At 34.7% G+C, this 21,890-nt stretch overlaps 1 protein-coding gene across 5 annotated transcripts in view; it reads right to left on the reverse strand.

The window, feature by feature from the left end:
• Positions 1–206: 206 nt before the first annotated feature.
• The window catches only part of LOC111044396 (LIM domain-binding protein 2), a 122,429-nt gene continuing 100,745 nt past the window's right edge, over positions 207–21,890 (reverse strand). For 4 of the 5 annotated variants that reach the window (XM_039425821.1, XM_039425819.1, XM_022329539.2 and 1 more), the window contains 6 exons: positions 21,316–21,418; positions 19,437–19,609; positions 18,221–18,433; positions 14,597–14,729; positions 10,730–10,857; positions 207–7,198 (listed from right to left, as the gene is read on the reverse strand). In XM_039425821.1, the coding sequence (XP_039281755.1) occupies positions 6,833–7,198; positions 10,730–10,857; positions 14,597–14,729; positions 18,221–18,433; positions 19,437–19,609; positions 21,316–21,418 (1,116 nt within the window). In that variant the 3' untranslated portion in view covers positions 207–6,832. The remainder of the gene's footprint in view (positions 7,199–10,729; positions 10,858–14,596; positions 14,730–18,220; positions 18,434–19,436; positions 19,610–21,315; positions 21,419–21,890) is intronic. The other variant, XM_039425820.1, reaches the window with a different exon arrangement.

The raw sequence follows: 21,890 nt of genomic DNA on the forward strand, positions 1-21,890 counted from the left end.
ACTTTTAGTTTTGTCAAAAAATTCATAATTCCATTGATGTGCATGAATTAAAAAAACTGTAGCCTACAAATAAAACGTATCTCAAGTTTGCTGTAACTTTTTATAATGATGCTTGTTGATGTGAAGAACAAGAGTCTGTAGCAGATTGACCAAATTCAATACCATTTTTGAGTTTTGGCGGAGTAAGAAAAAAAATCTTCAAAACATTTTTCTTAATAATTTGCTAAAATTTTATTTTCATATTTAGGGTTTCAAATGAATCAATACAGGATATTCATACAATCAGTACTTCATACAGCATAAATCTTTCACTCCAACACCAATGTACAAGATTCGTTCTTGCAGCCACAACAAGTTTTCTAATCAAACAAATTAAAATCAGTGTTCAAAATTTTGACAAATATCTCACATTTATTCATCACGTATTTAATTTAGAAAATTGAATGCATTTCTGTATTCAGTTCGACTCTTAGCCGCAAATTTATGGTTGGAATGAACAGTTTTGGTATGATTACAATTTGTTCTTTGAAAATGTGTTGTTTAACTCCGGTTTGGCATCAAATTTTTCAATTTTCAACATACTATGTGCAGCCAATAATAGAGGCTTCATAATTAAATTAGGTAGTTCACAATTGAGTCAAATGATAGGAATATATCCCTTCAAGTTAATAATATAAAATTATTTGGTATATATTCTTATACAAGAAAAAATTGAATTTATTCATTCATGCAGCACAGAGAGGCGATGACAATCTTTCAATTTTTTTTCTCGGAAAGCATCAAGAATCAGAAGTGTAACACAATCGATGAAGTGAAAACATAGCCCACTTTTACTAACATAATACTATAATCAAAATTATTTAGTCTGTTCTGGGAGCCGAGAGACGATGTTAACAAACAAGTCATCACTTTTATACGCACACACGTGCAAGCTCTGTGTTATTATTGTCTCTCGATGAATCGACTGTGAACAGCTTTGGTCTGTATTATTTTCAATCACCTAATGAATAGATAAACGAAGCATATGACACATTTTTTGAGACAAAACATTAGTATTACGTCTCAACAATTCATTGTACAGTCTTACTTTCAAAAAAGAACCTGTTTAATCAGAAAAATTAAGAAAAGTTTTCAAACCAATATTGTATAGGAAAGAGTGATTCTCGAGTTTTTCAACAACGTTTTCAACAAGTTTTCCAACTACAAATTAAGCAACATCTAGTAAGTCAAACTACGTAGGAGTATCTAAATTATTACTCCATGGACTGGATATCGTTTTCTTCTATTGAGCTAAATTTTGTAACTAAAGGAACGAATCACTTTCTCCTACAGAATATGTTGGGATTTTATCCTTCTCTATTGCATGATAGTAGTGAAATAGCATATTCCGAAACGTTAGTTGAATCGAGTACCAATTGAAAATACACTAATATCTATGATTTTGAAGTGTTACTCAAGTCTAGTAATGTTCATGAATATGGGCATTATACTGGATTAGAATCAAGTAACAGTTGAAAATACACAATTGTAAGTTATTTTCAAGTGTTACCGAAGTCTAATAACACTTCGTGAAATAACCCACAGAATAGTTTTCAAAGAAAAAGTTGCTCATGATCTCTCTGTGCAAAAATGAACGATTCAGATTTTCTTCAAAATCAATCATGAATGGGGAAAAAAGTTGAAACTCTTATACAGTAACTACAAATTTGAATGGAGAATCCAACGTTAGTTGGTTGTTAATCTGAAAATGACTGAAAGAATTCCTCATTTACATCACTAATCTAAAAATATATTTTATAAATTTTACAGTTATTGCTATATTTTTTGTTTCCGTCAATATGTTGATTGAAAGGAAACAGTAATCTTTTAAGAACAAAACAATATTTTACAAAGAAACAGCAGAATTCAAACACACTGATTACTCTCTTATTATCATCATCAAATCTATAAACGAGATGTTTCACATCTTTGATTATTTATGGATAAACAATATCCATTCAACAAACTGATTTACAAACACATATAAAATATTATGTGTGTCAATTAAAATTTACAATTAGGTTGTTATTGAAAAATCATACCCAAAAACTATCCATTCATCCAACAATTCAACAAAATTTTTCGAATAATTTTTCAATGGCTAGAAAACTTTTAATATCCATTCAATTTATAGAAAAGTAAAAAATTTGGTTTTCCACATTCAGTGCTTAAAATTATTCAAATTCAATCATCAATTCCTCAGGAAAACTTACCGTGCTAGTAAATACAATTAAATAATCATAAAAATGGTACTATCATTATCAACAACAATAATAATAATAATAATTATGATCATAATAATTTTATAAAAATTGAAGATTCTAATGGTTGTTTACAAATTAATATTGTACATAGGTATATATTGTAAATATACTTACATACAAACACACACATGCACACATGGATCAGTATGTTAATTATGTAATAATAATTTATCGTTTTAAATACTTTGTCATCAAGTAATGCTATGTGACATTATTTATCATACAAATTATTAATCTCTTCATTTCCCATTTAATTGAATTTCTTTTATTATAAATATACATGTTTTTACATGACCTAGACTCATTGCTCGAGAAATTATGCATTTTCAACAATTTTGCAATTCATTGAGCAAATCGACAACTAAATATGCGTTTTGTATAGAAAATAATTATTCAAATAAAAATAATTATATGAAACAAAAATTGAAATTCTGTAGAGAATTGGAGATATTAAAAAAAAATCTTCAAATTACTTCATTATTTATTTTTATCTATGTAATGTAAGTTTCAATTACTGAATTCATGGATATAATAATATAATTCATTGTTTATTTATTTGATTGAAATAATTCTATAATGAACCTTTCGGAGAATTGAATTACTTTGAAAGAAATAAGGAACTACTGATATGTAGAAATTACAAGAAAATTGCTGGTAAACCTCTAGGACAGATCTGAAGAGAAATATATCTTACAACCTACTGTGTTAAATTCCATATTCAATGAAGCAAAATTTACTTAAACATTTACTAATTTACTAATACATTTTGTATGTATTAAGTTTCATTTCAAGTAAGTATTATATTCTAGATAGAATAAGATTTAGACTTTTGGAGAAAATTGAAAAATTAAGGCCTCTATGGTGGAACGAAAGAGACTGACTGATTCCCTAAACAGCTGAACAAATTAAAATTTTTCAATATTCAATTAAAATATTATAGTTTGTAGAATAATAATTCCTCAAATATCATGTCAATCTATATTATTTGATTCGACATTTTTTCAAAGACTTTAAAAACCCTTTAAAGCATCACTAAAAACAACAGAAAATTCGTAAGATATATAAAATATATATCTTAATATATATTTAATTATAATAAGAAATAATCTAGCACAGTAAGTATCAAATTTGAAAAATTTCATTCGATAAAATATTAAGTTGGCAATTTTGTAGAACAGCCAATACTATTACAATCGTTCAACGCTCGAAAATTCAAAATAATTTGTAAATTATCAATCATAGATATTTAAATTGTCTAACATTTTTTGAAAATAATTGAGAAAATAATCGAACAGAAGAATAATCATTTTTTCGAAAACAATTCAGAAGTCAAACAATAGACTACCTAGTAGAAATAATTTCATTGCATAAAACAAAAAAAAAACTTTCTCATCCGTTAGTTGATTTATTATCAATAATAACTACCGTTATTTATATTAACTACTTGTTAATGACCAACTATAACAATACATTTATGTACGCAAGTATAATCACAGATTTTACCTAACGATTTATCAAATTTGATTGGCTTCAAAGTTACACATGATCCCAACTACTTACAAAGAAATTATTCTTACAGAAGAGAACGATTCGACTTTGTACTTTTTCAACTTGACTATTGTTCGTGGTCCTTTTTATTGATAAGTTGGCTACACACTAACATGATACACTCTATGAGTAGCTGTCACAAAATTAATCATTTGAACAAATCAATGAGTCATTTCAAAGTTTTATCAAGGCTCAAGTAATGATCAAGATACGAGACTGCGTTCAAAATAATATTGTTCACTACAAGCAAATACATTGGAGATTGAACTATTCAGAAATGTACAATGTGATTTTTTATATTGCATTGAGACTTTACGTTAGGCCTATTGTACAAAATAATCGAAAAGACCCGCAACCCAAACAACAAAAGGGTTCTGGCTTGAGTTGAAGAGAACTTCCATTAGTCTGTATATGTATTGCATGCATACATACATAAATATAAATACATGACATTTTTTGAAACTATTTTACTACGTGTTTATGCACGAATAGTAGGAGAAAAATGAAATTATAAGGTTCTAAACACAATGTTGATTCAATATTTTACAGCAATAATGAATGTGATGTATGTCATCTGATAATATATTCAGTATGTGTGATAAGTTCAATCACAAAATTACTCTATTATTAAAGAAAAAGTTTATAATTTCGATTACTTTCAAGTTCGACCACCTTGTTGTGGATGCAAGACACATTGCACAATTGAACTAAAAACTATTCAACTGCATCAAAATATTAAAAAAAAAACCTAATCTGCAATAAACAACCTGCTAATAATATTGATTACACTTTACAATTGAACAAATGCAATTGATCACTTGTTTAGAAATTAATAGCTATTGTGATGTATTATTACATTTCTCACATTAGTTTGGCTTCTTTTTTCAATAATAATAATAATCATTTGCATCGAAAGAACAGACTCCCAGCGCGGACTCCACACATTCATTCACACACATTATTAAAAACAGTTCTAAAAAATAATACATAAATGGTCGTCGTCATTTACAAACAAAATTCGAGATTGGAGTTTTTGTGTGTGTTTCCAGAATCCAATGTCAGAAAATAAAGAAGCTTAGTGTAGTAGTACTTAACTAGAGGAACATTGGGCGTCGATTCCCAAAATCAGGGGACAAAATTAAAAAAAAAACAACTTAAAATTGACAACAAAAATGTCAATTGCTGCAGTTTGCTGTTCAAAACTAGTCACCTACTAAAAACTAAACGTCCAGAAAAATCTTTCTCTTCAACTATTTACACGTTATTTTAGAAAATTGGGCGCGCAAAGTACTCTATCCAACCTCATCACTTGATATTTATAACTATTGATATAATTCTCTATTCATTTATTTATAATATCTATTTATATATTTATATCATATAAAATCATCATCAATAATTTTTCAATTTTTACAATTTCTGGAATGTTTGGATAGGTGTCTCGCATCGTCAAAAAACCTAACTAGCCTTAGATAATCGTACAAATTTGTCAGCTGCAGCTGCTATACAATAGTAGCACAATAGCATTAGTATGTTGCTCTTTCTTCGCTACATTTCAACATTATAATTGAACATACATATACTCGGTTCACAGAAAGGAGACACTGATTTGCGACCTGTTCACAATGCTATACGTACTGTAAAAAGACAATATACATTTCCACTGGATTTAATACATTTTCTCTCTTTTATCAATAGGTACTTTGAAATAAACTATTCTCTCCTGAGTAACCAAAACATATAAAGGAATATTCTATGCACTCTGATTATTCAGTTCACTGAAAACATTAGTCGGAATTGAAAAGTACGTAGTTGAGTATTGTATATACAGCTGTGCTTCGTGAGAAGTTTTGTGCATTTTTTCAGAAATAACTTAATTTATTCAATGTGCGGTGATAATTGAGTGTGATATTTGACTATGATTTGGAGTTTTAATCCTACTTGAATCGAAATTCAAAATTTATAGCTCATATATATATTTTTTTTAACGAAAATTTAATTAAACTTTCAACTGTTAAACCATAACCTATTTTTTGCACATGTTTTTCATTATCAAAATTTGGGAATAAAATAGTTTTGGGCCATGCGTGTTGTTCTTCCCCAATTACATTCAATATATATGATCTGTAATTGTATCCACGAATAAATAAAATAAATATTAAAATATACACAGTCCCTATGAGTTGATCCCTAGACCGATTGACCCAGGACCTCCTATATATTACCAGCTATCAGTCAACTAGCCAGCATGCCGTTATTTTATGATTAGGAATAGAGTAGAAAGACATGCGCAACTAGCTTCCTTCTAAATCCATCCGCCCCCGCACCGAACAACTAGGTATCTTCTCATTAGTCTAATACTATGCGGTATTCACGCCACCATTTGTATACTGTAATTTTACCAGAAAATTGCACACCATAAAAAACATCAACTTGATTTGTTCTAATGAAGGTTATGTTGCTGTAGATATCCATTCCATATAAAACGACTCAACAATTCAAAGTCGTTTTATTTGAAAGGAGCATTATCTCCATTGTGAACATTACAAAGCTTCATCCTTCAACACTATTTTCGCAGTGTGAAAAATCATTTAGCATTTTTTGAAGGTGATTTTGTGGTAAAAATCCATCTTAGATAAAACGACCTCAACAATAATTCAAAGTCGTTTTATTTAGAAGGAGCACCAGGTGCAAAGGTGCACTTCTAACCTTCAACTAAAGTGAACAGTAGAGATCCTCTACGAACTATATAAAAAAAGCATTATTTTTCTTTCCATATTATTTATATGAATAGTGTATTTTTGAATCAATAAATCAATGGACTGCGATAGACCTTCCCTGTGATATTGTATAGAATTATCCATTAATATTAACACTAGAAATGAGTATGGTCTCCCTGCGTTGAACCGAGTATAAAGCACTAACCATTGGCAGAGATCACTTGACACGTGTCCTGTCGCGCACTTTGTCACTAGTTGGTGTCACTGAGTGTCACTAGTGATGGTGTCACTGACTGACAGCCGGTGACTTCTTGTCTGAGTCCTGACTGTTGTTGACAGTGGGCTGCGAGGAGGGTGGGGGTCCGCCCCTGTCTGCCGGCCCCCACGAGTTGGGGGGCCCCCCCCTGACCCTGGCCTCCACCGGGCGACTGCCCTCCCGGGGCCCTGGAAGGAGGGCGGCCCCCCTGGGCCCCCGTCAACCCCCCCTACCCCGTGGTGGTCCCCCCCCACTGAGCCGACAACGGCCGCCGCGTCGTACTGCGTGTTCTCCAGCCGCGTGATCAGTCGCTCGTCCTCGTCACCAAACTCACCCCCCATCAGCGATGGCTCCCCTACCACCATTACGTCCTGAAACACACCAAGAGCATTTAATACATAAACATATAATATATTATATATTACTATTAGGCAGCCATCACACATGCATATTATTGACCGCGCGATATTAGGACGAGTCACTGAGTAATGTGCGTCTATGTGCAATTTTGGGGTGTAGCGTAGAGTCGGAATATGCCTATTACGACTACAGTAATGCCTAATAATAGGGAAGTAGGGCTAGAATACAATGGGTGCAAATAGGAGTGTGTATTTTCGACGTCTGCTCTACAAGTGATCACCCTTCCAAAGGAAGTTCAGTGCAACTTGGTTATAACGTCATTTAAGGGACCATTTTAATTACGCTATATCAGAGTGGCACTGTAAAAGAGGTTTCAAAAACTTAATTTTAAACCGAGGAAAAATTAATAGTTTTTATAATATGGAAACACACTTTTTAAGAAAGACAATCTAGGAAATACATACTTTAACATATTTTATAACTGAATCTTATCTAAAAAACTCATCATGTCTGAAAATCAAAAGATCCGACTGGCTACGTTACCTTCTCAGTTCTCGGCCCATTATTCTTGACGTTATAAAGAGAGTTTATAATTAACTGACAATAAATCCGAGGTTTTCACAATGTAAATTTCTTATAGTTTGTTATAGTCCAGTCACTATATACATTGGTGCATACAATTTATATTGTAGTTCTAATTTTTTAATATATTATTTGGGTACATAAGAGAAGTCCAGAACCAATTTCTTCATGCAAAATTTCCTCGTGCTAGATACAGGGTGGCACAAAAACCTCGTATTTTCGGCTCATTTTCCAGTTTTCAGCTATTTCTGCCAAATCTCGTAATCGGACAGAAAAATTTGCTCTCGCCTTTTTTTAGATTATAAAATTTTGAATAAAATGAGATCATTCGGAACTCTCTATCTCGCATGAGTACTGAGTTATAATTTTTCAAAAATGAGTGAAATTTGAAGAAAAAAATAAATTTTGATGAATTTTAGTTTTTGATCAACAATATCTTCCAATTGTTATCATTTAGATGTATAATTCAAAATCCCTCTGGGCGTATTTTTGTGCTCTACAAACTGAGATCAGGTAGAGCGCTCTATCTCATATAGATTTCCAGGTACACCTGACAACAATGCTCCTTGTATTGTGAAAAAACACCCAATTTTCAGCTTCAACCATCATCACCAACTACATTGTCCTCACATTGATATTTCGCACAATGACATAAGTTCATGAGATTATGTTCTATCAGAATCACCCGTTAGATGCACTTCATTTCAGTATTTCCTAGTGGAGAGGCGCGCTTAAGGACACCTCAAGGATCAAAATTTCAAACAGTTATAACATTTGACACAATGCTCAGATTTCATCGTACTACACTTCATTCTTCTCGGCTCGTCAAGGCGGTCCAAAATCATGCATAATAAGTCAAATTCGGTCAAAAAATGGCAAATATAGTGTGAGGGGAAAAGGGTAATATCAAGTGTTGTGGAGGGAAATATTGAAGAAGCAAAGTGGAAACACTGAACCGTCTCCCCACTACACTCGCTCGGTTCAGGCTAGTGTCTGGCCATCAATGTCAAAAATATCGAATATCGGTCCAAAAACATCGATATTTGCAAAATACTGGTAACACTAGATATTGGTAACACTAGTTCAGGCCCGCCCAATATGAAAAAAACTCAACTCAATACTCACTCAGCTAGCTTTCTCTTTTACAACAAAAATTTGGTCAATGACTGACAAACGTGCTAGCAAAACTCTTCAATATGGGAAAAAATGAACTTCATAATCTATGAATTTTCCACACATAACTTAATATTCCAGGTTGATTCCCGACTTTATTTCATTTCATACTAATTGCCGACTGCTAGACACCCTCGAACACAATTGTTTATTGATGTTTAGATGAGTTGTAGCCCCTGGCCTTCCCCTTCATTCAAGCGACTCATCACTGAATTTTTCAAGGAAGGTAAGGAAATTGGCTGTCTACCGGTACTTCTCGCCTTTAAGATGGATGTTTCTGATCTAGCCTATTATTTGTTTATTTTGGGCCAGTGAGCGTGCAGAGTGAGAAGGTACTGGGTGGCGCTGGGAAATGAGAAATTATGAAACAGTGTCATTTCCACGCAAAAAATATATAACACTAGTAGAATATTAATGGAATGGCGTGTATTCATAATGCAATTTATGTTCAAAGTCAAACTGTCCAAAAGTACTTCTTTTACTTTCAGAGATGATATCGGAAAGATGTGCTCACAATTGGCGTTCATAGCGCTTTGTGGCTGAGAAACGAGAAATTTTGAAATAATATCTTTTGCACTGATTAATTGATTCATTGAACTAATATATTATTGATGAATAGCAAGCACGTATCTACCATACCATTAGAATTCCAAAATTTACTACTTTTTAAAATGTATGTAAAATTATATAAGAAACATGTGGGGTTATGCGGAGTTTGCAGTCTGTTGTACCGTTATGGAAACCCTGGAATGACAGTGTTGCAAATCTTGGAGGATAGCAATAATTTCGTTTTAAATGTTTTTCTTTCAGTCATGTATTGTATTTTTAGGACGCGTACTGAACACCTAGCATCAAGATATCTCCTAAAGCCTTGTTTCCATTACTACAGATTTAACGCAGCAACATGACTAGGGATCGAATTACGGGAATTTGAAGAAATGGGAACTGTCTACATTTATACTCGGCAGTTTGTATGCAAGAATTGCGACGGACCAACACATTTGCCGTGGCTCAAATGTTGTTGCAGTTCCGTATTTCGCAATTGATTACTAATCTCTTTTTCTCTTAAAATCCCAACCAACTTTCTTATCAATTTATAAATAACGATTCTGATTTCGAATTTGGAACCAGCACCTAGGATCCAGTCAGAACAAATAAGTCAGATGACCAAGTGAGAGTAAGTTTAATTTCCGAAAATAATCAAAACTAAGGGAGTTTTGGTTACTTTTATGTATTTTTATAGTGATCAAGGTCACTAGAGCTTTATTGTCACTAGAGCGTCATTGCACTTTCATGCAGTTTGCGCCAAAATGGAAACAAACATGCTGGCACAGCTCTCCGTGTTGCTATGATATCGAACATTGTCAGAATGGAAACTAGGCTACAGGTATACATTCATTACGTCAAATGTGCTAATGCCGTCACAACATTCTTATTACGGCAGTTTTTATAGAATGCCTTAAACCTTTAAAATAACTAAGATTTAAAATAATTTTTACTGCACACGCCAAATCAATCCAATGGCCCTTGATTACTAAATTGCAAAATTAAGATTCAAAATAACCTTTATTGCATGTTCTAAACCAGTCCAATGGCCCTTCATTACTAAATGACAATTTTTTCACATGAATTGTGCAACATTTCAAACATCTACCGACTCTACAGAGCTACGTTTGAGGGGCCAGGGACCCATGACCACTCTCGCGGCCCAAACAAATGTTATTGCCACGGCTTGCAACCGCAATGCTCACGCTCAGCAGAGGCACAATGAGTGTTGGTGAGATTACCTGAGATGCTAGTGAGAAGTTTGGGCCGGGCGATCGCTTCTTGTTGGGGACAGGAGGTGCGTTGTTGGCCGCTGCCCCTCCCTGCGAGCCCTTCCGCTTCCGTCGCTTGTTCGCCGGCCGCTGCGATTCTGCCCAACACAACACAAACGTTGGTACACACACATTCACTTTCAACAAATAATAAGTATAGAGGAGACAAATGCGTATTGAGTACAATATTTTAAACTGTCACAACAAACTGTTTGTTGGAATAACAAGTAACTAGTATCAGTTGTTGGAAAATGTATTATTTTCAGCATCTCGGCTCACTATACTTGAATGATATTATTCTAACTATTACCTATAGACCAGCCAAGAAAAGGTAGAAAATAAAGAGATATTGGTCTATTCTACAACATAACTAGTGATATATATATATATTTTTGGCAAATTGGAAAATACATTAATAAAAACTATGACAGTCGTGAATTGATGTTAATAGTAACTACCATTTAGATTATCAAACTGTTTTAGGGAATAACTTCTTAACCAAATCCGACACCACAAAGTTTCAATCTAAGAAAACCTAATCTGATAAGACGGAAAATGCGTTGCCAGAAGTTGCGTATCCAGGGGGGGGGGAGGTTTATGTGGATGTATCCCCCCACCCCGAAATGGAACCTAATTTTATTTGTGGCTGGAACAGCCACAAGAATTAGCATCTATTGCCAAATTTTAGTTATATTATACAAGGTGGGGCAGAGCCGACTGACGAGTTTGGAGGGGGCACTGCTCAGCCTGTGGTGGGAGTAGGCAGGCTCGGTGGGCGTCATTGTACAGTCCCGGGAGAATAGTTTTTAGTGTGCATCATGAATTGGACGGGAGAGTGACAACCGCGATTATGTTGTTCGCGCTTTTTACGAAAATCACCATTCGATTATCGCAGTTCAACGGGCGTTTCGACGACATTTTAACATTCCTGTCCACAAACCCGTCCCATCTGTGAACTCTATCAGAGCGTGGGTTCGTCAACTCGAGAAAACTGGTAGTACACGACAAGAAAGAAGACATGGCGCACCAAGAACAGTGAGAACTCCCGAAAATATTAGAATTGTGAGAGCAGCAGTCGAGCAATCACCGAGGCGTTCTGCACGCAGGCATGCAATAGCTTTGGGGATGTCCAGCCGTTCAATTAGGAGGATTCTTTATGAACATTTGTTTTTTCATCCATATAAAATCATGATTGTGCAAAAATTAAATGCCGCCGATTTTTTGAACCGTAAAAATTGTTGCAAGGAAATGCTTCAACGCATCCCGGCAATGGCGACTCTTTTCTGCAGTGACGAGGCTCATTTTCATCTGTGTGGAGCTGTCAACAAACAAAACTTCCGGTACTGGGCAGCAAATAACCCTCGACAACTTCATGAAAGACCACTTAATTCACCAAAAGTGACAGTTTGGTGTGCCGTTTCTCAATTTGGAGTGATAGGGCCATACTTCTTCGAAGATGACAACATCACCGTCACTGTCACCTCCGAGCGTTATGTCACAATGTTACAAACGTTTCTGCAACCCAAATTGGAAGAACTTGCTGAGGAACAAGACTTGGGGGAAATATGGTTTCAGCAGGATGGGGCTACAGCCCACACAGCGCGCATTTCAATGGATTTGTTGAGAGAAATGTTCCCAGGGCGACTTATCTCTCTGAGGGGGGACGTGAAGTGGCCGGCACGCTCACCCGATTTGAGTGTCTGTGACTTTTTCCTGTGGGGCTACCTCAAAGAAAAGGTTTTCAAACATCGCCCACACACTTTGGAAGAGCTTAAGGAGAAAATCAGGGAGGAGATTCAGGCCTTACCAGTGGCAATATGCCAAAATGCGTTTGAAAATTTCAAAAATAGGCTACATCAGTGTATAGCTGCTGATGGCCGCCATTTAACCGATATAATTTTCAAAAACTAACACTAAAAACTATTTTTCGAGCTGAATTCAATAAACCAAACCATTTTTTTCTAAGTTTCTCCGTTCATTATTTATAACCCTTTCAAACTCGTCAGTCGGCTCTGCCCCACCCTGTACTAAGTAAGTCAAGGAAATTTAATGGATCAGAGAATAGCACTGCAATAGCAATGATAATAATTATGAGCTATTTTCTTGAAGAGAGTGAGTGGTCTAGTGCGTACGGACTGGATAGCTGGCGATAGAGAAACTAAGATAGCACTTCAAAGTTAGTTCACTTTGCTTATATTGCTCTACTTGATTTTTTTTTTTTTATTTGATTGCTCTACTAGTTTTTTCAGTTTCATTCATATCCCCCCACAATTTCACAGCTATGATGAACGGGCGTAGTTTCTACCGTGGACAGGGGGGAAACATTCCCCTAATATTTGAAAAAAGGTTTTATCCCCCCGAAATAATGTGAGTTTGAGTAAAAATCATGATAATTTGAAAAAAACGTTAATCAAGTTTAAATTAATACGGAACGATGCCTAAGCCTATGATTTGAAGTTGGTTGAAAACCAAAATTGAAGCATTCTAGCTTGTTACATAATAATGAGTAGGCCTTCTACAAAATCTTAATTTTTTAAAACAATTGAATCACTGATAAAATTCTATTCCATTCCATTCTATTCTTGTTATTCAATCAAAAACCCTATGAAATTTTCAAGGGAAAATCATCGAAATAATAAGTGGCCTACTGAACACAAAAAAAACTTGAATGGAATCTTTGTTTTCAAGTGGAAATTGCGTAAACGCACCAAATTGATTATATTTAATCAATATTGAAAATATAGCCTATATTTTTAAAAATTTCTGGGGAGGACCACCGGGTCCATAAGTAGGGTTCCATACCCCCCCCAAACACCCCCGTGATTTGCCCAAAGTTTAGGTGCGTTCTACTCCAATGTTATGAACCCTTCCCTGGATACGCCACTGGTTGCCAGGGGTTTCAGTTAATTGTTTTCTCTTCTATACTGGGGCTTCATTCATTTAAAATTAAATTCCTGGAGTGAAAATTCAAAGGGGACAGAAGCGAATCAGTTCGCAACGATACTTTATGCAGGTGTTGTAATAAATTACAGAATCTGTTGATTTTGGGTTTTGAGAGAATCTCTTGATGAGACAACATTGCCTGTTTTCTTTTGCCATGTTAATATGATTGTTACATCCAACGAAAAGATTATAATTAATACATATGGACAGTTTTTTATTATATACATCTAATTTTATGATTTTCTGCTTTATATTTAATAAATAATATTGTCATTCTATCATACATTCTTTATGTGTATCATTTGTTCATTTTTTATGTTCAACTTTATCATGATTATCTCCTTTTGCTTAGTGATTTACATTCAAATTTATTACTAGAATAAAGCTGCCACCAGCGAGCACGTTTCACTTTTGCCGGTGGTGATTTCCATTTTCGGTTTTTTTGTTTTGTTTCAATTACTATCATGCTGTATTTGTATGTGAACGAAATAAGAAATTTTATTTGAGTAGCATTGATTTGGTGTTGAATAAATTCGGTTCCTTCCATCTGGCCAATCGGCTTAGCTCAATAATGAATGCTGCTGAAGTAACAGGGGATTCAGGGAGTTTAAGGCACAACACCTGAAAGATACTGGGTTCGATTCTGGATTCAGACTAACATTTCTGTACAGTAAAACGTTCATATTCATTTAGTGATAATTTATGTTTATTTAAAATATTCATATTTATTTATTGAACGCTATTCAACGTTTTACTCTGCAGCCAATAAAAGCTGTGAAGTGAACAAAAGTATTTTTATGATTTGGATATCCTTGTTGATTTTGTTTAGCATTGATTTAGAATAATGTGAGGTGGTAGTGTATAGAGTGAGTGAGAGAGCTTTGTGCTGGGTACCTCTCTTACCGGGCGGCGCTACCATCCGCTGCCACTTCTGGAAGAGTGTCGTCTTGAGGCAGTCGCGCGGCGACAACGCGTACGCTTTGTGTCGCGACATCAACTCCTGCATCGGCTCAAGGATCACGCACAGCTGAAACACACATCATACATCTACATCATTAGTATCAGTACTACACCATTTATGCATTTTTATTGCAATTCTATTTGTAATTTTATTGTAATGACATGGCCTAGTGTACTGCATGTATTTTCTGGCTGTAATAAAATCATTCATTGGACCAGAGTACATTCGCCGCTCATATGCATTATACCACATAGCATCATTCCTTTATGCTCTCAAATTAGATATCAATAAAGTGTTGAACTATTATCTTCACAAAAATCTCATTCAGTACGTCTGACGCTATTTTTACAAATGCTTATCAATCTCTGAAGCTGGACTCTCTCGATTTGGGCTCCATCAAACCTGTTAAGGTTAGCTAAATGATCTGACCGTACATTTTGATACCAATAGAAATTTCATAAACTGAAATAAATTACTAAGTCTCAGACAGAATAGCAAAAGTATCTGTCACCAATGGTGTTATCAAGGGAAAATATAGATAAGGCGATAACGACTAGGAAAGCCGAGATTATGGCTAACAACTTGAAATGAAAATCTATTTCTCAATTATTTAATAAAATAATAATATATTGTGTGAATTTGAGGTTATGTTCTATATAAACAGCGCTTGTCGGCAATATCAATAACGACCAAGCTGAACATCTACAATTTAATTAGACACTCGCTAGCAAAATAATTGCATCTAGGTAGCATTTATTAAGACTGGGACAAGAGGGTTTGTCAACTAAGCATGTCAAATAAATGTCACAAAAAAGATTAAGAAAACACAAAAATATTTATTGTATCATATAGCATGAACAAAAATTATTAAAAACAAAACAAAAAGATAAAGGAAATGGGATTTGCTTTTATAGAGCGTATTAATACCTACTATAGTGAGGTCCGCGTTATAATGGCAGTGGATAAAGATGGAAGAACAGCGTTACCTATACTCTGCCTTTACTAATTACATTTCTACATCGTCAAAAACAGATTTGGCTTCGTTGTGGAGCTAGAAAAGGATAGTACTACCTGCTTTGTCGAACGATAGACAAGGATAGCAACATCAAAGTTTATCAAATACTGTCATTATAACATGGACCTCACTGTACAGTTTTGGGGATATACCAATCAAATTACAGTATTTGCTAAGCGCTAAAAATGATTCAATTCAAAATCTCCACATGGTCTTTATAAAAATTTGTAATTGTTATAGAATATACGAAATTATGTAATCAAGATGAAATAAGAGTTTAAGACTAAAATATTCAATCAATGGATAGTAATATGCTGTTATGTTATGGACTATTTGACAGTACTAAATTACGTCATCGCGGAGTATTTAAAATCCGCCAATGGGAGTGGATATTTAAATTTTATGAAAATTAAAAAGTCGGAAGTATCGTTGAGAAAGAATAGGGGAAGACCGACAGCCTACTTGCTTGCCAGAGGTCACCAGGGACACCCACCAACTATGAGAGCATTAACTGAATCCCTTATTGTACATTAATTAATTTTTGTAAAATTTAAAGTTTGATCTATGTACTTTAAAAATTATATTCATTTAACTCATTGATGACGTCACTGTATGACGTGAGTTATTAAATTAAATGCCCCCATTGGAGAAGACGACAGCAGCCCACCAGAAAAGGCTTGGGACACACGAGACGAATCCTGGCCATCATCAAAAATTTGTGAAAAATCTACACGTGAGTTGATAATTATTTATGAGGATCCTCAGTGCTACGAATTGATATAAATTTCGTGAAAGCTAGCTCGTCGAGGGTATAATTTAAAAATCAAGCTTGATTTAGACTTAATTGCGCAAGTAATATTATAAGGTAAAAGTCATGTTTAAAATATATTCATATGAGAATTAAATGTTAAATTATATATCACTATTTGAAATTATTGAACATGTTCAATTAATGTATATAAATATCAGTATTATTATTAGAATAGTAAAGATCTATAGAAGCTCAATTTCACAAGATAAATTATTTATCTAATTTCCACTAACGGCCGAACCTATGCCCAGAGATTTTATATTTAAGGTATCAAATATTTTTGAGTTGTTTAATATCATTGAAATTTCGAATTATAGAAGGTCTAATTCGATAAGCAGAAGCGAGTCGAATAATTGAGCTATTGGAATCCGTGATATGTATGCTGATACAAAAATCTTGAAAATTGATAATTGATGCTATTGAGCTGAATAAGAATTTTAATTGAGCGAAGTGAGATATTTTTCTTGTGTATTTCTCATATTGCTTTTTACATTTATCGTTGCATATATTATTATTTTTTGCTCGTTGATTTTATTGTAATTATATATTTATTGATTGAATGGTGCTCCTTTCATTTTTAATCCTGTCTTCTTGACCAATCCTGTCTCCTGACCAATCTTGTACTAGTAATTTTTATTATCATTATTGACAAATTAATAAAATTATCAACCAACTGTATTCTTCATCGAATAAGTTGGATAAATCAGCGGTATACAGTATCGATCCCTAAATCTTCAGAAATAATACGTTCTCAAGATTTATTTAATTGGATCAACCTATTCAATGGAAACAAATTGATTGAAATACAGAGTCTTAGTATTAAGTCGAAGCAGTATTACAGCCTCTTCAACATCTATAATTGCGAGACCAGTCAATCCAGCGGTAAAAATTACCGATTGATAGAGCAGCAGCAGTTTGCAGTGACGGATAGCAGAATTTGGTGTAAGCTCCTTGAAGAGCTGGTAAGAATTGTATATTATTGGTATTTCAGCAGGTGTCAAATCACCAAAAATATTCACACATCTCATGCTCTACCGACAGGCTGCCAGCAAGGCATATATATCATATGTAGGTCAAATACGGCTTTACAATGAGTATTCCGTCAATTTATCGATCAGATTGTGCAAAATATTACGCTGACTTGCATACTATAAATCTATGCATATGAGAAAAAACCTGATAAGAATTCAGCTTACGCCTTTCACTGATAACCTTCAAATCAATCGTAATTTATATGATTATACAAATGTATTCAAATTATATAAATAATGTATTTAATTCATAATATTTGCAATTGATACTATTTGTGAGTTATTTGAAGAGAATAATTGTAAATGGGCGTTCGATAACGATGAACATATTACTCAAATCCTTGGATTTTCACCATTGACACGCATTCTATTGGAAAGCTAGCCTCAGATATATCTTAGATAGAATTGATCATTATCAACAAGAATCAACAATTGATATTAGGGTGACTTGAATCACAGCTACTATCTACTATAGAAAATGGTGGTGAAGTACACTCCCCTTCAGAATTTCGGGAGAAATGACAACATGTCAAGTACGCCCTCATATAAAATGCACTGATTTTAAAACGCAAATCTCACTTTGTCACATGATCTTTCTTGCTTGTGGGTGGATAATGGGAAGTGCGTTGGTAATTGATGAGATTATCAAACGTGCATGCCATCGGCGGGATTCGAACCCACGAATCGCACAGTAGCTTACCCTGAGGTAGTTGAGCGTGGAATTGGTGATGCCCTGGCGGGTGATGTTCTTGGCGAGTTGGTCCAACATCTGCGGGTCTTGCTGCTGCGAGTGCATGGAGACCACCGACCGAGGCACCAACTCGCGGTGCGTGCGCACTGCCAGGTGCCACGACTTGATGCGCATCAGGTCGTCGAATGTGAACTCCAGTATCAGTCTACCTTCTGTACACACCTGCAACCATAACAACACACACATCACATCACACACACACACAATACAACCAAATTCGTGTGAAAAGTTAACAGCATAAAATATTACTAAAGTCTGTTCATCGACCAGATATAAAACAAATAAAATCAAGTTTGAACTTGTGTACAAAAGTGATGATATCAGCTGTTAATTGCTGGACTCGTAGATACCAGTTCACAATGTGCTTTCATTCACACAGAATCATGAACTGTAAGAGAAAGGCTTCCTTGAGAACGTAGATAGAACTATGAACCATTTTAATGATGAATGCTAAGTGATTGATTTTTTATTGTAAGACTTATTGGCTTGTGGTAGATTATGAGACCAGGAATGAGGAGTACGTTGCCTTACTGCTCCACCCTTGATGTCCGTGCGAGTCGCAGATCATGGCGCGTCTTAGATCAGGAGCTTTTGGTGTCGGACTGGCAACCCAAGTGAGTTGTCAGCCGAAAACCCAAAACTTGGTGTTTCCCTAGTGTTATGAACGCAATAAAACGAATACCACGCGACTCGATCGGACACCAAGGGTGGGGGGTGTGGGAGTGAAGGTGTTCTCCTCATTTCTGCAGTCCTAATGCAAAACGAACCTGTAAGTCATACAATATAGAAAGGCCACCACGCACTAGGCATTCATAATTAAATTGGCTCATGGTTCTATCATAGATAAAACATAGGTACAAATAGATTTCTCAAGAAATAGGACACACTGTGCTAGATTTGATTGCTTACTTCAAGCCAATAGCCCACTTGATTCTTTCACTTTAAGCTATCTGGCGCTAGAACCTCGCCGTTAATCAAACACCTTTTCAAGCGCGGTTACATGAAGTTCCACCGAGTCGCCAACAATTAGCGGCCCAGAATACTGGCATCAGTATCCTTAACATGGCAAGTGTAAGGGAGGCCTTTTTCCTACATCAGGGCTTCTAAATTCCTATATGAAGACATATTCAGCAATTGTGTAATGGTATATAGACTGTGTGCATACCTTAGTGAACATTGGCTTGCCGTGGTGGGTGACCATCGTACACTGATCACAGTCTAGAGTAATACTTGTGTTATGGAAGGACTCCTTGGGGTGCTTAAGGTTATAGTACAGTTCCGTCACGCCACCCTCGAATATACTTCGAAAGTACCTCGGAATTAACGTCCTTCCTATCGCTGCAACACATCATCATAGCAACACATAGCATCACTTTATCAAAACAATATCAGACATTTTTGTAACAACAATTGAACAGAACCATCGCATATTATGGTTCTCAGTGACTCAACACATCAAATTAAAAGAGCTATTACAAATTATTGAACTGGATTACAAAAAAACTTCAATATTCAAGATAACTCAATCAATATATTTAATTTCGTTCAATTAATGGCAGGCGTTGGCGAGGTGGACCAGCCATCGAGTATTAGAGCTTGTATAAGATCATTAAAATGTATTGTAATTCAATATAATCTTATTCTAATTGTATAATTCATACAATTCAGACAAAACCTTTATTTCTTGGTACATTTTTAACAAAATCACTTGAAAAAAAACATATTTATGCTCATGTGTTATGCTTATATCAACATAGTTATCTGAATTACATGATATCCTTGTCATAATTCAAGGAATTGTTCACAATGCCTGCAGTTTGCAAAGCAAACAAATTTGAATTCATGCGTTTGAATATTATTATTATATTTCTGAATTACATATCTTTGCGAATAATAGAAGGAATTTCATCTATATTCTATCTATATAATAAAAGCGAAATGGCACTCACTCACTGACTGACTGACTCACTCACTCGCATAACTAAAAATCTACCGGACCAAAAACGTTGACTTTGTTAGGTTGGCACCAAGTTGAAGATTGAAATGCATTTATCGCGGAAAAATTGATTGGGCACTGCTACTTCAATCAGAGCTATTCCTGGGAATATTATATTATATTACTAGCCATCAGGCTCGCTTCGCTCGCCATATCCGTTTAGCCAGACGTTTAGTCTGGACCCCCGACTGGATCGTCCTAATATTATGATAAAAATATGACATTAAATTTCAAATTTGGTAGGTATGTTCAGTTGGCCCTTTAGAGGCGCACTAAGAACGGATTTGGAAAAATTTCCAAAAATATGCCCAAAATCTGCATTTTTCCAACGTTTTTCACAGCTCTTCTGCGTTTTCTCAGTACTTTGACTTTCTGATGGAATGAAGCATGCTCAAATGGAAAATGCAGGCGAGCGAAGCGAGCCCGCTGATCTCATTTTTGGACGATTCAGTCGGGGGTCCAGTGGGCTCCGCCCCCGGCTAGACGGATATGGCGAGCGAAGCGAGCCTGACGGCTGGTTAATAATATAAGTTACACTGTCTAACAACTTCTAGCTAGAGCTTGACTAGCTTTCAAAATTGTTTATAAATTGAGTTCAAAAAATCGAGTTTCTAATATCCAATATGTTTTAATGAGCTTCTAACATACTCATGATTAAAATTATGACGCTTTGAGCGATAATTTAAAAACATTTAGAATGTAGACTATGAATTTAGCTGGGAAGATATGTGTGTTCTTCGAATCATATTAGAACTAATATTATATTAGAATATATAGAATTATATTAGAATGTATATTAGAACTAGCCGCTTACGATAGGTCAGATAGAATAAATACTGTAATGAACTCTTTTATTCTCCTGATAGGATCAGTAGAATTTATACCGAATATTTATTTGAATTAAGCCAGATATTGGCTCAAATTTAACGTAAAATCATTGAGTTCTCGCCTTATAATTTGAGTCCTACAAATGATTGCACAATTATTTCAACATGATATACTCAATTCAGTAAAATGTAGAACATATTATAGATTGAAATTGACTTACTATATCGTTTGGGTCCGTCTTCTAAACAAAAAGTGAGCGTTAGCGTGGCGTCGTCCTCAAAGAACTCGGTCGCAAATGCGTCCCACCACAGGTTATCACTCTCCTAGAAATACAATACAAATTCATCAATATTACCAAAATACAAAATCGTATCTTCAAACATTCCATAATAAACGCGTGATAAAACTTACTATGATGCCATGGGCAAAGAAACTAAAGATATATATAGAAACATATATATCTTGGCAGAGCAAGACCATCATGAACTTCTCATTTTCACGCACTAAAAATCCTTTTTTAACAATCTTGAACTTGATAATGTACTACCTTAGCCCAATGAAGTTTTCAAGATATTTGCCCGATCAAACAATTCAAAGTTTATGAAATATCGTAAATTTTATTCATAAAGAATTAGTCCAGTCACTATATACATTGGTGCATGCAATTTATATTGTAGTTCTGATTTTTCAATATATTATTTGGGTACATAAGAGAAGTCCAGAACCAATCTCTTCATGCAAAATTTCCATGTGCTGGGTACAGGGTGGCCCAAAAACCTCGTATTTTCGGCTCAT

Source organism: Nilaparvata lugens, chromosome 4, assembly GCF_014356525.2.
Source record: "Nilaparvata lugens isolate BPH chromosome 4, ASM1435652v1, whole genome shotgun sequence".
NCBI classification, from domain to species: Eukaryota; Metazoa; Arthropoda; class Insecta; order Hemiptera; family Delphacidae; genus Nilaparvata; species Nilaparvata lugens.